Below are 13,728 nucleotides of genomic sequence, written 5' to 3'. Positions count from 1 at the left end.
AGGATTTGTGACGGCCACAAATGACACTGAATTTCCTTTCCTTATGGGTGAGTGGATAGATTCATGATTTTAATAGATGTTTAATATTTCAGTATAATATTTTTGTAATCACTGTTAATATCTGAACACTGAACAAGACTATCACAGAGGAGAAGCCGGCGGTTTAGGTCCACACATTCTGTATTTAATGTATTGCACAAACTTTAATAATAATAAAATAATTATTAACAGTTTTAGAATTAAATTTTGTGAATATTTCTATCACACAGCTACAATAAAAACTGGAAAACACTACTCTGCACTTAAGACCTGTTTAATTTAGTTTCTCAAATGCAAACGGGGGCTTGTACAGGTGTTGTCTGGACAGGGTCAACCTACAGGGAGTCCCCTCACCACTCAGTCCAGGTACTGACAGGAAGCGGTTGGGGTTTTGCCTGCAGCTGCTCCACTCTCTCCTTTCCCAGCAGCCCTCCGCTGCCAGCGGGGCCGTGGTTTTCATAAATCCTACAAGACACAGGAGGAAGGCTTACGGCAAGAGCATCTGGTGCTGGACCTCGTCCTGCTTCCCTGATCTAACCTGCACCGAGCTGGCTGCCACACCTTCACACACACGTACAGCCTGCACGCACACATCGTGCATGAACAGAGTAGAATGAACCAATGAACTGCTTCAGCTTTATAATGTGAAGGCCGACATGATGCAATGAAGAAAACAGTCTGAATTTTGATCATATGTTCTTCAGTGGCTGACACAATAATAACCCCTTGCATGTTCTTACAAAGCACTTAATCTACCTTGACAATATACACATATGTGTATACACAATATGCAGACCTGCTACTAGTCTCTTAAGTAAAGGACGGTGCACAAATTAACTTTCAGAAACTTGGAGCTATTAGAGAGAAGAAAACCGTCATATCAATTAGACACCTTTAGCCTCCATCACAGTAACATTACTGTTGGATAATGTAGTGGCTGGTTTGTTCAAGAGACCTTTGACACCAGAGATATGACAGCAAATGGCAACTTTTGTCAGAAAATAAATTCCAGCCCTTCATCTGCATTTTAATATCATATATGATTTGTCAGAGCTTCGGGTTATCTTTCAGCAGCAGAATTTTGAGTTTCAGAACTCCTTTGCATAGTATATGGGAGAATTTTCCAAATATGATCTATTCTTGTGTTTAAGGGACTGACAATGTGAATGTAACCTCAGTGTGAGGTAATTAACAAATTGTTGTCTTAATTGCAGAAAAAAAGAGTTAAAATTCTAATATAGCTATATAACTTGTTGACAGTACTGCAAAACGTACATGATTCGCAGTTATTGGCTATTACATGCTTTTCAGCAAAGAATCCGTGAATCCTTCATTAAAGGCCTCTGTTCCTTAACACATGCAGTACTGTTACTAATTTACAGCTGTAATACATCTAACATACCAAGGCATCATGCAAAGAACAGAGCCTGTCACATTATGAATGCAAACACAAGTATGTGCTGAAAACAAGAGATGAATGGGAGCAGACGAGAAGAACAGCGAGAGGAAAACAAGGACGGAGAGTTGTGGTAAATACAAAGGTGGAATTGGTGGCAGCAGGTAAAAGGCAAGTCAACGGGTTAAGGTCACTGCAGGCAACACAAGCGACATGGACGCTTCCACAGCTACTGCACAAGTGTGATACACATACAGAATAAGATACGATAAAAGATAAGAGCACAAAAGCCAACTGCTTTAAACTGATGCTGAGATTTGAGGTTTGAGGAATATCAATAATTCATGTCTGGCAGCCTTAAGGACTTTCACCAAGAAACCAATGATGAAACACAATTCCATGTATCTTTAAGTTGTATTTTTATAAATGTATATTTTATATTTTACTGGTATAGTACACACATTGAAGTGTATAAAAGTTTCATCTTGGGCTGTAACTTATTATTTCCATCGTCCTTTAAATGAATGAATCAATTGTTTAAACTTTGAAAGGTCAGAAAATAGTGAAGAAATGCGCATCGTAAATTTGGACACCATCAAATTACTGATAACTTCTGAACAATACTTCAACATACGGATATTCAGTTCACAGCTTATAGTATATACAAAATATTTTAACATTTTAGAGGCTAGAAAAGCAAATATTCTGACTTTTTTACGTGATAAACGGGTTAAACAAATAGGCATTTTTTGGCAGTTGACTAATCAGTTAAAAGATTGATGGCTTCACCACTAATATCATCAAATAATATCATCTCTTCTGATGTTAAGTAACAATCAAACATCTAGTTTAATACACAAGCACATGATAAAAAATGAAAAAGTCTCAACAACTCTCATCACATGTAAAGCCAGAGTAAATCGATATGCAGCACAACAGTCAGTACCAGGAAGAGAAGCAAGATGTGTTATAAGAGGTAAAGGTGAGAATGTTGGAAGGTAGAGAAACGTTGCACAGACAAAACATACATACTGTTACTACTTCAGCTGTAATTCCCTGCATCCACAATATACCCCAGTCATTTCACATAAAAGCCCTTAAGTTTTATTGGTCCATTGAACTTTTAAATCAAGTTCCAAGAGTCAAAGACAAATAGTTTGGCTCTTAGATACGCTGACACTAGATGGACTGAGTCTCAGTGTTGCTGATGTTTGTAGCGACTCACCAGTGGGGATAAAGGCTGGTTGGAGCTGCATGTTAGCCAGGGCTTGCTGGTAGTGGAACATGTTGTGGTTGAAGACGGCGGAAGCAGCTCCGTTACTTTTCTCTAAGATCTGCCTCTTCGGTAGCGGCTGCATGACCCCAGGTGGCAGAGCCTGGCCAGGGGGGAATCAGAGGGAGGAAAAGAGGACATTTCTTTTCAGCACTGGCTCCTGCGGGTTACAAAACTTGCCCTTGCACTGTATTAACACTTTCCTGAAATAAAAATGATCTAGTGTTACCTCAGAGTAAATATACAGTCTTATCTCTGGATGCTCTTTAGACTCAACGTCCAGTCGACACAGATTATTTCTATTCCCCACCACAAGAGGACACTGCAGCATCTAACATTAGGTGATTTGACTTGGGACGGCCCAGAGGTCAGGCCAAGAGGAAAATGGGATTACTATGGTTTCATTCTCTAATGGGCCCAATGCTGAAACATCAGACTGCAGTGGAAGACATGATAAGTCTTTTGACACCTATTAGTAACATATATATATAACATGAATGTGGGAAAAAAACTTAAACACGGTACGAAATAGTAAGATGTGATTTCAGGCAGATGCACGAACACATTTTTAATTATACAACTTGATTTATCTCAGATTAAATACATGAACAGATGAACAGATGGTGACTATTAGGGCTGTCAAAATTGCCCAAAATTAAGTTTGAATAATTTAAATATCTATTTTTGCTCATTAAATCAAACCAACAGAAAGACAGACGCAACTATTTGTATAGGTTTATTTATTTAAAAACAAACCCGCCTTTTAAAATACCTATCAATGGTGGACAATATGATGTGAGACACGGCTGTTTGGGTGAAGTTCCAGATCTGACCATGCTCAGTCATCTGGGGGAATAGTTTCGAGATGTGCATTCAGGTTGCGAGCGCTGAAATGGCGGGCTAATTCTCACTTCCAGAGATTGTGTACAATTTATGAGGCTTCACAAATTTACCATCTACTGATGAAAATCCAAATTATTTGCAAAATGAGATTGTCTCACGTTGCATTTTCATTAACATCAAACTTTTAAAAGTGAGTCAGTCGTGGAATGCATTCACTGAAGCGGCCCAAGCCAGATCTCGCAATTGTGTGTTTTCCTAATCTAATGTCTGTTTCTTTTTTTAAACAATTCAACTATGTAATTGAATCTAGAATATTTGTTGACAGCCGAAGTGACTATACAGAATAGTATCAGGGAGTTCTGCATTTTAATGGCAAACAGCGTTAGCAGCCACAGTGACAAAATGTCAACAAGTTATATAGCTGAATGCCAAAATGTATAAACCTTGGACACATTTTGTTTCTATCTCCTTTTATTTTACTACTTTGTATTTGTATTTTGTCCAATACTTTCATTCTCTGCATCAAATTGACCTGATTTTGTTGCTGCTGCTCACAATGCAAACTAAAATCCTTGTAGCTTGCTCCACTGACACCGGCTCAGACACATGCACAGTAGCAGACAGTCATGAATAACATAATAACATAATCCAGAGAATAGATTATCAAATTTCAAGATGGCTGAGACATAGCATAGCACACAGCATCCGAGTGCAGGAGAGGAAAGTCTTTAATCGTTTCACTGCAGTGTTTAGCAGATATTATGTTGATTTGTAACTTTTGAGAAGGTATTTGTGTACTCCTGTGTTTTTTATGTTGTAGGATTCTACATATCAAAAAAGAAGATTAAACCTTTGACTAACGTTTACTTTAAAGTAAAAAGAAAGTTCTCAGTATGTCACAGCGTTGATAAGGACTTACCAATCCTGTGTTGGCGATTGCGTTCTGACTGGCTTGGTGCTGTGCAGCCTTGATCCTTGCTTGCAGGTGAGCAGGCGGATGGAAATACTTGCACTTGTCTCGGCTGCAGCGGCCCTTGATGTAGTCCATGCAAACGATGACCGAGTTCTCGCTGCAGTCCACCATGCCGGCCTCCAGGGGGTGAGCGTAGCGGCAGTCGCTCTCACCCCGTGTACAGTTACCGCGCTGAAATTCCCGACAAACCTGGCAGGGCCAGTGGGAGCACTGGTCAACATTTACGTTTCGTCACACCAAACAGAGAAACATAACGACTGCTCACAGGCTGCATACCTCCAGCTTGTCTGTGCGCACATGTTTTTGTGCAGAGGTGCCGTTGCCCATGGCTGCCAAGCCGGTGGGACTCCCTGGGACCAGAAGGGGAGCACTGGGCAGCAGTTCAGGCATCAGGCCCATGCCTGGGCCCATGTGGCTCAAATATGGACTGAACGCCATACTGGGACTCGTTGCCAGGGAGGGCGTCATTGAGAATGTCGTCTGAGGGAGAGTGAAAGAATAGACGAGACGAGAGAAACAAAACAAGTTACAGCAGATAGAGCAGCAGCACTTGAACTAGTGAAAACTAGAGAGGATTTGGTGGCAACATAACATGTACTATGTTTTCTTCATTTTTATATATATATTAATGAGCACAATTTATGAGCTAATGAGCTAAGCAATTACTCTATGAAGCAAATTAACATTAAAATGAAATATAAAATATAATCACTAAATAAAGTTTTACATTTCCTTTTAAAGACTTGAATAAGTCTTAATCACTGGCAATTCAAAATCATAACCGTCCAAAGTGATTTAGATTTTTTAGTATTTGCATTCATTAAAAGGTTGTAGTTTTGATGTGCCTTGCTCACTATGGGCTGTAGCTGTGTTCCAGGCAGCATGAACTGCATCTGTTGAGCCAACATGGCTGCCGCAGCCTTCTGCTGGATCAGGTTGTTCCTCCCGTTAATCTCCAGCTGGGTTTTCAGGTGTGGAGGTGGGTGAAGGTATTTACAGTTCTCACGTGTGCAGCGCCCCTGATGTGGAGAGAGGACGGGTGGACACACAGCAGGGATATGAGCATAATGTGATTGAGAGGCTAAATCAGTCAGGGGTGTGCCTCGAGGCAGACGACAATGACCTCCAAACATTTTGTTAAACCAATTCGCTTAATTTAACATCATGAGTCAAGTGTGTTTTCCTACAGTCTTAGGACCACCTGGTAAATTTTGTTGAAATTGAAGTACTAATGAAGTCCCAGAAGATCTTGTGTTGCATAATTCATGCAACACTTATTAACATTAAATTCACTGTATGCAGGAAACAACAATAATCTGAGCAAAACAGAAATGTAGAAATTTAACTAACACTACTTTAAAGCTTGTTCAATGGGCAGTAGTTACACATTTGTGCATCTAATTTGAAAATAACTTCTACTAACTAAAAAACATCATGTAGTTACAGTCAAACTGTACCATTAATGAGTGTTTTTTAAGCACTGTGACATATAGTTTTTGAGTCATCTTTGGCAACATAAAGAGATAAAATAGATAAAATATTTTTCTGGAAAAGTACAGAGAAAATAAATGTTTGTGACTGACTGCAGCACACTCACAGTTCAGAGAAGAGCTAAAATAAAAGACTATCTTCCCCCTAATAATATAGTATATTGTTAAATTAGCTTTAGTTTTTAGAAATATATATATTAAGGAAGACACACACACACACATACACACACACACACACATTATTTTCAAAGCAAATACAACGTATAAGACATGATGGTTAAACAGTCAGTATTCTGGTGCTTTTCTATTTGTCCTCTATGCAAAGCTTCATTGCAGGATTAAACATTGACGGCAGTTTGAATGAAACAACTAGAAATGCTTGTAAAAACATGTCCAGAGGTCACATAGCAAGCAAATAACTCTCCAACTTTCCATAACGATATTTGAATCTGAAACTGTGAAACAACTAATGATAAAATAATTACCAAAAAAATATTTTTTTTGATTAATTATTTAACCAATAAAAGTTCAGAAATATGTGCAAAATTAAAATCACAATTTGCCCAACAAACTATCAATTTTTGGTTGATGACAAAAATCTGTTTACTATTATTTGAGACAAAGGAATGCAGTAATTCGTAACATTGAGCCAAAGAATATTTGTCATTTTCTGGTAAGACAACTTAAACAATTAATCAATGAAAATTGATTTCAAAAGTTGCTGATCAATTTTCTAAATAAGTAATCATTTCCGCTCTTAACATTTTGATGAAACAATGGATCCAAAACAAAGGCTTCAATGACTTAATAACATGAACCTATATAGATATATTTTTGTATTTTACCCAGCTGCATCATGTCACTGCCAAAAGCCACTTTGATCAAAAGTAATTCTTCATGCTCCTTTTTACTTGTTATTTTTGGCTTCTTGACAAATCCCAAATCAGATTTTGAACTGTGTATCTAAAAGCAATTCATTTTACCACAGAATACCGTTAAAGCAGTGTCCTTCATCCCTGCCAGAGTCTGTGGGGAAGGTGAAGATGGTGCTGCAGGAACACTGCAGGTCAACACGCGCTCAGAGGAGGAACTGCAGTCTGCATTAAACTCCTGGGCCGACAGCAGCTGTCTGCCCCTGCCAACCCGCAAGCCTACCTCCACCGAGCATCAGCCGCATGCTCTGTCATCAGACCACACCGATGAAAGTAGCATGCATTATGTGGCCATGACAGGAGTATGCCGCACCACGGAAAATAAAAAGCTCATACTGACGTCATAGTGCAGAGACTCCGACGTTGATGAATGATGTCGTGCTGAGATGAGGACAAATGAAAAAGGGTTTAGCATCCAAGAGAACTACTTATATAGGAAAGGACAAACCACAGTGTCTCCCAAAGTACCGCAGAGGGATGCACATCACACACAAGACAAAAATCGTACAACATGTACCAGCTTGAAAAAATGATCAGGATATCACGCAGGCTCACACAAACACTCTCACCTACACCGGAGATGTGAGCAAGCTTTGCATCAGCAAGCTGTGTGTTTAGGGATGAGTCTGTAATGAGGAACGGCGAGGCCCAGGAGCCAAGCAAGCCAGCTCAGAGGGACAGAAGAGTACCTTTTAATGAGTCTGATGACAAACCGTATGCAGTGTGTGTGCTGTCCTTCACAACACAACAGTTACTGTCTGATTCTGTGCTATGGCAGGATGAAGATTGAAGCAGATAGAAGAGCTTTATAAAAACTAAAAAGAAATCTGGGTTTAGAGAAGAAAGCCAATAATGGTTTTGATGAGAGTATTAGGTCAAGAATCTCCTTTTGGTAACCATAGCAATGCACCACACAACACAGAGAACGTAGCTGCGACGGTAGTGTGTTGTTGTTGATGCACCCGGTGAGAAGAGAGGGATAGGGCATTGCTAAACAGGATCGCTGCACAGATCTTAACTGGTGCACACTTTTTAGAGCTGCATTATTCTGTGGATTACTCAAAAAGTCATGGATAGGTCTAGGCCATTGTAATATGTGATAAATAATTTGGGACAGATCAGGGAATGTTTTTGAAAGATTCTTCACCATTGCTTGACATTTTGAGTCATACCTTCACCAATACATAACATTCTAAAAACATGTAGGTCAAATGGACATGGGAATGCAAGTTTTTGGTGGAGCAGCATCTAGGTGGGGGATTGCTCAGCCTCGGCGGAGGTCTGCGCTCTCTGAGTGCTCTTGTTTCTCAGTATGGAAGACAAACTGCAGTTAAATGCAGACAATTCATGGTCCCTGGAGCATGAATATTAGTAACTTTGGTGATTCAGCTTGCACCATCCTTAGAGCTGACATTTGTTTGACAAATTGCAACGAAATTTGGAAAATTGGCACAGAAATCCAAAGACTTGGTTTTCTTGTCTTTCTTGTCTTGCATGATGATAGTAAACCGAGAACCTTTGGGCTTAGAATTGTTATTTAAGTAAAGACTCATTTCAAAGCAGTTGCCTTTGGGTCCCAAGAACTCGGCTTTTGAAATGTTATATTTCGCCATGTTACAGACAAATAAATAAGCATTTTATTCAATTAATAAAAATAATCATTAGTTGCGGCCCTTACCATGATGTCATCCAAAAGTGACACAGCCCTTAAATCTACAGTTTGTAGTGCAGATGTGATGTCCACGCTAATCATAGGAGATGACAGCAGCACTCCAGTTAACAAGGTAAAAAGAACTAGGCGGTGAGCTTCCTCTTCCCTCCCCTGCAGCAGGTTCAGACCAACCAGACAGAGCTAATGGAGGAGCAACAGGGAATGACCGCGGTCGGGTCGGACCCGGCTAGAGTTGCCAGATATGGGAGGGATGGCGAGGAGGGAGGCCATTAGCAGATAAATCCATGACATTAACAAACACCCTCCTTTAGGTGGGCAGCGGTAGGAAGGAGTGATGCTGTAGAGGGGCTCTGTTATAGGCACAGCATGTGGTGCTTCTTTGTTTATTCAAGTCAGTGGACCGAAAACCACGACTGTCAGCTGAGAATAATCCTGAACAACAATGAGGATGGAAACACTGCTGTAAAAAGGTGGTTGCTGACACACTGTGCTGGCACCAAAGCCCTGCTGCAGCCCCTGATAAAAAGAGGCCGCTTTGACCTTCAGCCGTCAACAACTTCAGTTCTTTCTCAAACTAACAACATGACCCCGGGGCTTCCAACAGCCAAAAGTGTCCTTTAATGCTCGTTCACTGCCTTTGGTACAAAGCAGCTCGCCTCTATCTCCCATCAATACAACCAGTACAGAGCCAGGCTGTTGCTCTGTGCTAAAAACAGCCGTGCCACTCAGGAAGATCACACTATCCAATGGGTACGCACTCCTGTGCTGTTGCTAGGCCCCCCTCTCTTTCTCTCTTTCTCTCTTTCTCTCTCTCTCTCTAGCTCCCTCCTTCTCTGGAGCACATAACACAGAAAAATGGCTGAATAATAAATTCTAACTCAATAAACCAGGAGACAGCAGCTGCACTCAGACAGAAAGCCCCCTGTCTGGGTCCCACTTCTTCACCGCAGGAAAGCTGGTCGAACAAAACCATTTTCGAAAAAACACACGTGCGTCCAGACGCATACGCACACACCGACACACAGCAACAGTCTAGTCTTGACTTTAACACCTTCGTCCATTTGTAGTCAGAGCTTTTCTACAATACAGTAAAGCGTCATCACTTGTCAGACCGTCAGTTTCTCTGATCTGCACGATTAGCGATAATAATGTGGTTCTGTGGAGGAGGATGAGAGTCGGGAGAGCGGATGCAGCGATGTTGAAGTAGCATGACTGACAAGCCTGCATCGTTGATGGGGAAACAGACCAAGAGCAGAGAAGCAGAATAGATGTACTGATTGTGTTTTGTGTCTATGTGTAAACACACCTGCCACCTGCCCACCATGGTGCTGTCAAACCACAAATGGCTACACCTCATTGTTATACAGTCTATGGGCTACACACAGCACGCCTATCCTAATGATGCTAGCCATGCCAACTAGCTGATAGCCGCTAGCCCGCTGACACAGTATGCAGCACACGTTTACAGACTGAAGTGTCTCACACGGACGCTCAGACCATGACGGGAGCGGCAACTTGTGTACGACTCGCAATGGGTCCAATTTACCAGTCTGCACGGCAGCTAGCTGGATTGTCTGTTGGCTCTGTATAGAGGGTCACTATTCAATTGTGCTTCATCACCCCCCCGTAGCTTTAATTCACTGCTTTAGACGGATCAAACATGTCATTTTCAGTTGATATTCTCAAGAATTTAAAATTCGCTCCGGGGTAAACGTGACTATTTGAATGATTAACATAGATAACAAACCCATTCATCATAATTCATAATATTAAAAACACAAAGTGACCAGTCCCAGAATAACTAGGATATATACATGCAACTACAAAAAAAATGACAAAATGTGTGTTTAAAAGTCTTTGACCCTTGGTATCTCAGCTGGCAGCTCATGTACCACATTTCAAGGCTGAGTCCTTCTGCAGTGATCTGGGTTCAAATCCAAACCAAACCGTTTACTGTATGTCAACGCCCCTCTCTTTACTGTTTAAATCTAATGCAGCAGACCCCAAAAAATATCAGGTGACCAACATAGTTTGAACGGGTTTAACAGGAAATTGTTGAATTGATTATGATGCATCTTTTTAACTTGGAAGAATTTGATATGCAGATAACGCCCTTGAGCAGTCACACTCATTTAGTACATTATTTTGACTTCTTTGTGTTGAAATTGCATGTTTACTTATTTATTACTTTTATTTATTACTTTTTTTTCTACTGATGTTTCCTCAGTTTATAATATCTGCTTTTCTTCTGTAAAATGGCAAATATCACCATTGTGGGACTAATAACGGATTATCTTATCTTATCTTTTATGGCATTTGATGTGTGAAATAGCTCCTCTGCTGTTTACCTTAAATATGGCACAAAGATTAAGTGAAATGAAGACCAGCTCCACTATGAATTACTACAGTTTGTGTGTATATGTGGGTGTGTTTGTGTATGTGTCAAATAAGCGGGCACCACCTTAACTTCTGTATTTATACAATACTTTGCAGAACCAGATGGCCCCAACTGACCTGAAGTTAACCATAATGCACATGCCTAAACAAACATGATGTAATATGGCAAGTGTTGATGTTGAATGTAAGGACTGTTGTATTGTTACCTTCAGTGAGTCAAAGCAGGCGATGACTCGGCCATTCTCCACATGGCAGCTCCGGGAGGGGTGGGCAAACTTGCACTCGGCATCAGACCTCGAGCATGTACCTCTCTGAAACTCACGACACACTTCCAGGGTGAGCCATTTGGTGTCCCTTCCCATTGTCATGCTGACAGCCATCAGAGACGCTCACAAACACTGAACGGTGGCAGGAGCAGATGGATGGAAAAATGTCTGACGGACGAGTGCAAGGGTGACTAATAGTGATGCAAAAAAAATAATCCCGAGCAAAACAGACAGGAAACAGAAGCAAAAATATTCTCAGTTTTTTCCTCAGTGAAAAATGGGCAGCAAGTCCTTATGGTCAATGTATTTTGGGGGATGTTTATTAGTTCTTCCTGGGAAATGTGGCAGCTGAGGTTTCACCGGGGAGAGATAGGGGGCCTTGGCCGTGAGCAGAGGCCAGCTCTGTCTCGAAAAAAAGAAAAAAGAAAAACAGCAACTACTCTGAGGACATCATTCTGGAATGCTTGGATATGTCACTGAGCATCTGCGCCTTCACCTGAATCAAAGGACACCCACTGTAAGTCACTGTTACATTCACGTCAACATGGCCAAGGCTGTGGCGGTCTCTGTAGAGCTAGTTGTTTGAATAGCACGAAAAAAGGAAGATGTCCGTAGAACAAAAAAGTAGAACGTTTTAGGGATGGTTTCCTTGCACTGATGAGACGAGGTGGTGGCTCTGCTCACGGTATGTTGGGACTGCAGCCCAGCAACATAGGATGGATGACTGTGTGGCTGTCAGGATAAAATATAGCCTCAATTCAAGGCCAAACACGCACTACACTGAGCCCCGTCCAGTTCTCATCCGGCAAAGTCAGAGAGCAGCAGACAAGCCCTCGCAGTAGGCACTTTAGGGTTCCTCTTCCTCCTCTCACTTCAGTCTCTTTCTCATCCCTCCTTCGCTGTCCTTTATTCATCTGCTGTCATTCTCCTCACTGACCTCTCTTCTGCATGTCCTGTGGTGTGGCGTCCTTGCTTGTTTTCTTGCTGTGGATTGTAAAATCAGAAGAGCAAACATTAATTCAAAGCATTGACCGACCAGCAGGCTGTTGAAGAGAAAACGTTGTTAAGCTACAACCTTGTGTAGAGCTTGTTTAATCGGAGGGTGGCGAGGACCGAGAGGCAGGAGGGTGGACTGGTGAAGAGCCAAAGAGAATAAAGTGAGGACAAACACATAGGGAAGGAGAGCAGATACAGAAGGGAAGGAGGCAGCGATCAACAGCAAAGGGCAAGCCACGTTTTGATTAAGTGATACGAGAGAAAGAGCGAAAGAGAGGAAGAGAGAGGATGGAGGGAGATTGCAGGCAGGACAGAGACGTCACTTCAACTCCCCTGAGCTCCACGGAGCAGAAAGTAATTGACTAACTTGACATGAATCCTGCTGCAATGCACTGTGAAAAGTGGCGTCCTTGAAGTGACACAGGCTGGCACATGTGGTCGGCGCCGCTGATTCTCAGACAGTTGTTGATGTGGAGGGAAGAGGGAGGAAAGAGAGAGACAGGGCAGAGAGAGAAGAGGGTAATTTCTTCACAACTGCAGCTGCTGTGCTCAATGCAAAGCAACAGCCAATCGGGCTAGCTTTTGCACAGGCAGAACACATCGCCAACCAATGACAGGGCAGTTTCCACAGCAGCTCCTCCCCCCACAGAGCCCGTCCTTGTTCCTCCCAGATTTTTTTTTTTCCACTGGTACAGCACAGTCATGGCTGAGCCACATGTTAATATTCAAACTGTACAACAACGCGGAGCTGACTCCAAACAGCTTTGTCCTCTAACAAACGAGGTGGAGTAGGTCATGTCATTTTTAAACCCAGGACTGTACAGCAGACGTGTCCGGACAGTAACTGAATACAGATAACAAACAGAGAGGTGGCTCAATAAAGATACACAGAGAATCAAATATAATTTGGCTTCACAGGGGAAGGCAAAGTCCAAACTGCATTTAAGACATGAAAGAAATTAAAGCGAAACGAGGGCTTCCTTGTAGGGACATGAATGCACAAAGTGAGTAATCGATAGGTGAGATGCAGGAGAGGAGGAGTATCAAAAATAGGAGGAGGAGATGGGGGGTTGGAGCAGATATTATCACTCCCTGTGTCTGATGGCGGCAGACACAGACGGATGGGTGTGTGTGTGTGGGTGTGTGTGTGTGTGTGTGTGTGTGTGTGTGTGTGTGTGTGGAAGCACACAGCTACACAGCCCAGTACGAGCACACTGCAATGGAGTGGGAGAAGCAGAGATGAGGGGCAAATGTTACACCCACTTTCAAACACAAGACCACATCCCCCCAAAAAAGGCAGGATGGGAGATGAGCAGGTACAGCAATTGCTTTGCTTGCTTAAACATTATGCTTATCTGTGCCTCCTCCTCCTTCCCGTCTACGTACAGATCAATAGAAACTTTTCTCAGGGGGACGAGACAAGCACTCCTCCTGCAGCTCTGCGCGTCCTG

General features: G+C 42.0%; 1 protein-coding gene across 16 annotated transcripts in view; it reads right to left on the bottom strand.

Moving 5' to 3' along the window:
• mbnl3 (muscleblind-like splicing regulator 3) overlaps positions 1 to 13,728 on the bottom strand; it is a 28,172-nt gene that overhangs the window by 8,676 nt on the left and 5,768 nt on the right. For 6 of the 16 annotated variants that reach the window (XR_007031480.1, XR_007031481.1, XM_047334563.1 and 3 more), the window contains 6 exons: positions 11,222 to 12,265; positions 5,379 to 5,543; positions 4,801 to 5,004; positions 4,471 to 4,713; positions 2,661 to 2,811; positions 379 to 504 (listed from right to left, as the gene is read on the bottom strand). Coding sequence is in view for 14 of the 16 variants with exons in the window: in XM_047334563.1 (XP_047190519.1) it covers positions 379 to 504; positions 2,661 to 2,811; positions 4,471 to 4,713; positions 4,801 to 5,004; positions 5,379 to 5,543; positions 11,222 to 11,395 (1,063 nt within the window). In the remaining 2 variants the exon portion in view is untranslated. Of the gene's footprint in view, positions 1 to 378; positions 505 to 2,660; positions 2,812 to 4,470; positions 4,714 to 4,800; positions 5,005 to 5,378; positions 5,544 to 8,624; positions 9,161 to 11,221; positions 12,266 to 12,356; positions 12,414 to 12,644; positions 12,731 to 13,728 lie in introns of those variants that run through there. The other 10 variants (XM_047334565.1, XM_047334564.1, XM_047334567.1 and 7 more) reach the window with 5 other exon arrangements.

The sequence above is a fragment of the Scophthalmus maximus genome, chromosome 9 (assembly GCF_022379125.1).
Source record: "Scophthalmus maximus strain ysfricsl-2021 chromosome 9, ASM2237912v1, whole genome shotgun sequence".
Taxonomy (NCBI): Eukaryota; Metazoa; Chordata; class Actinopteri; order Pleuronectiformes; family Scophthalmidae; genus Scophthalmus; species Scophthalmus maximus.
Note: the sequence above shows the minus strand (reverse complement) of the source record. Positions and strands in the feature narration are given on the sequence as shown.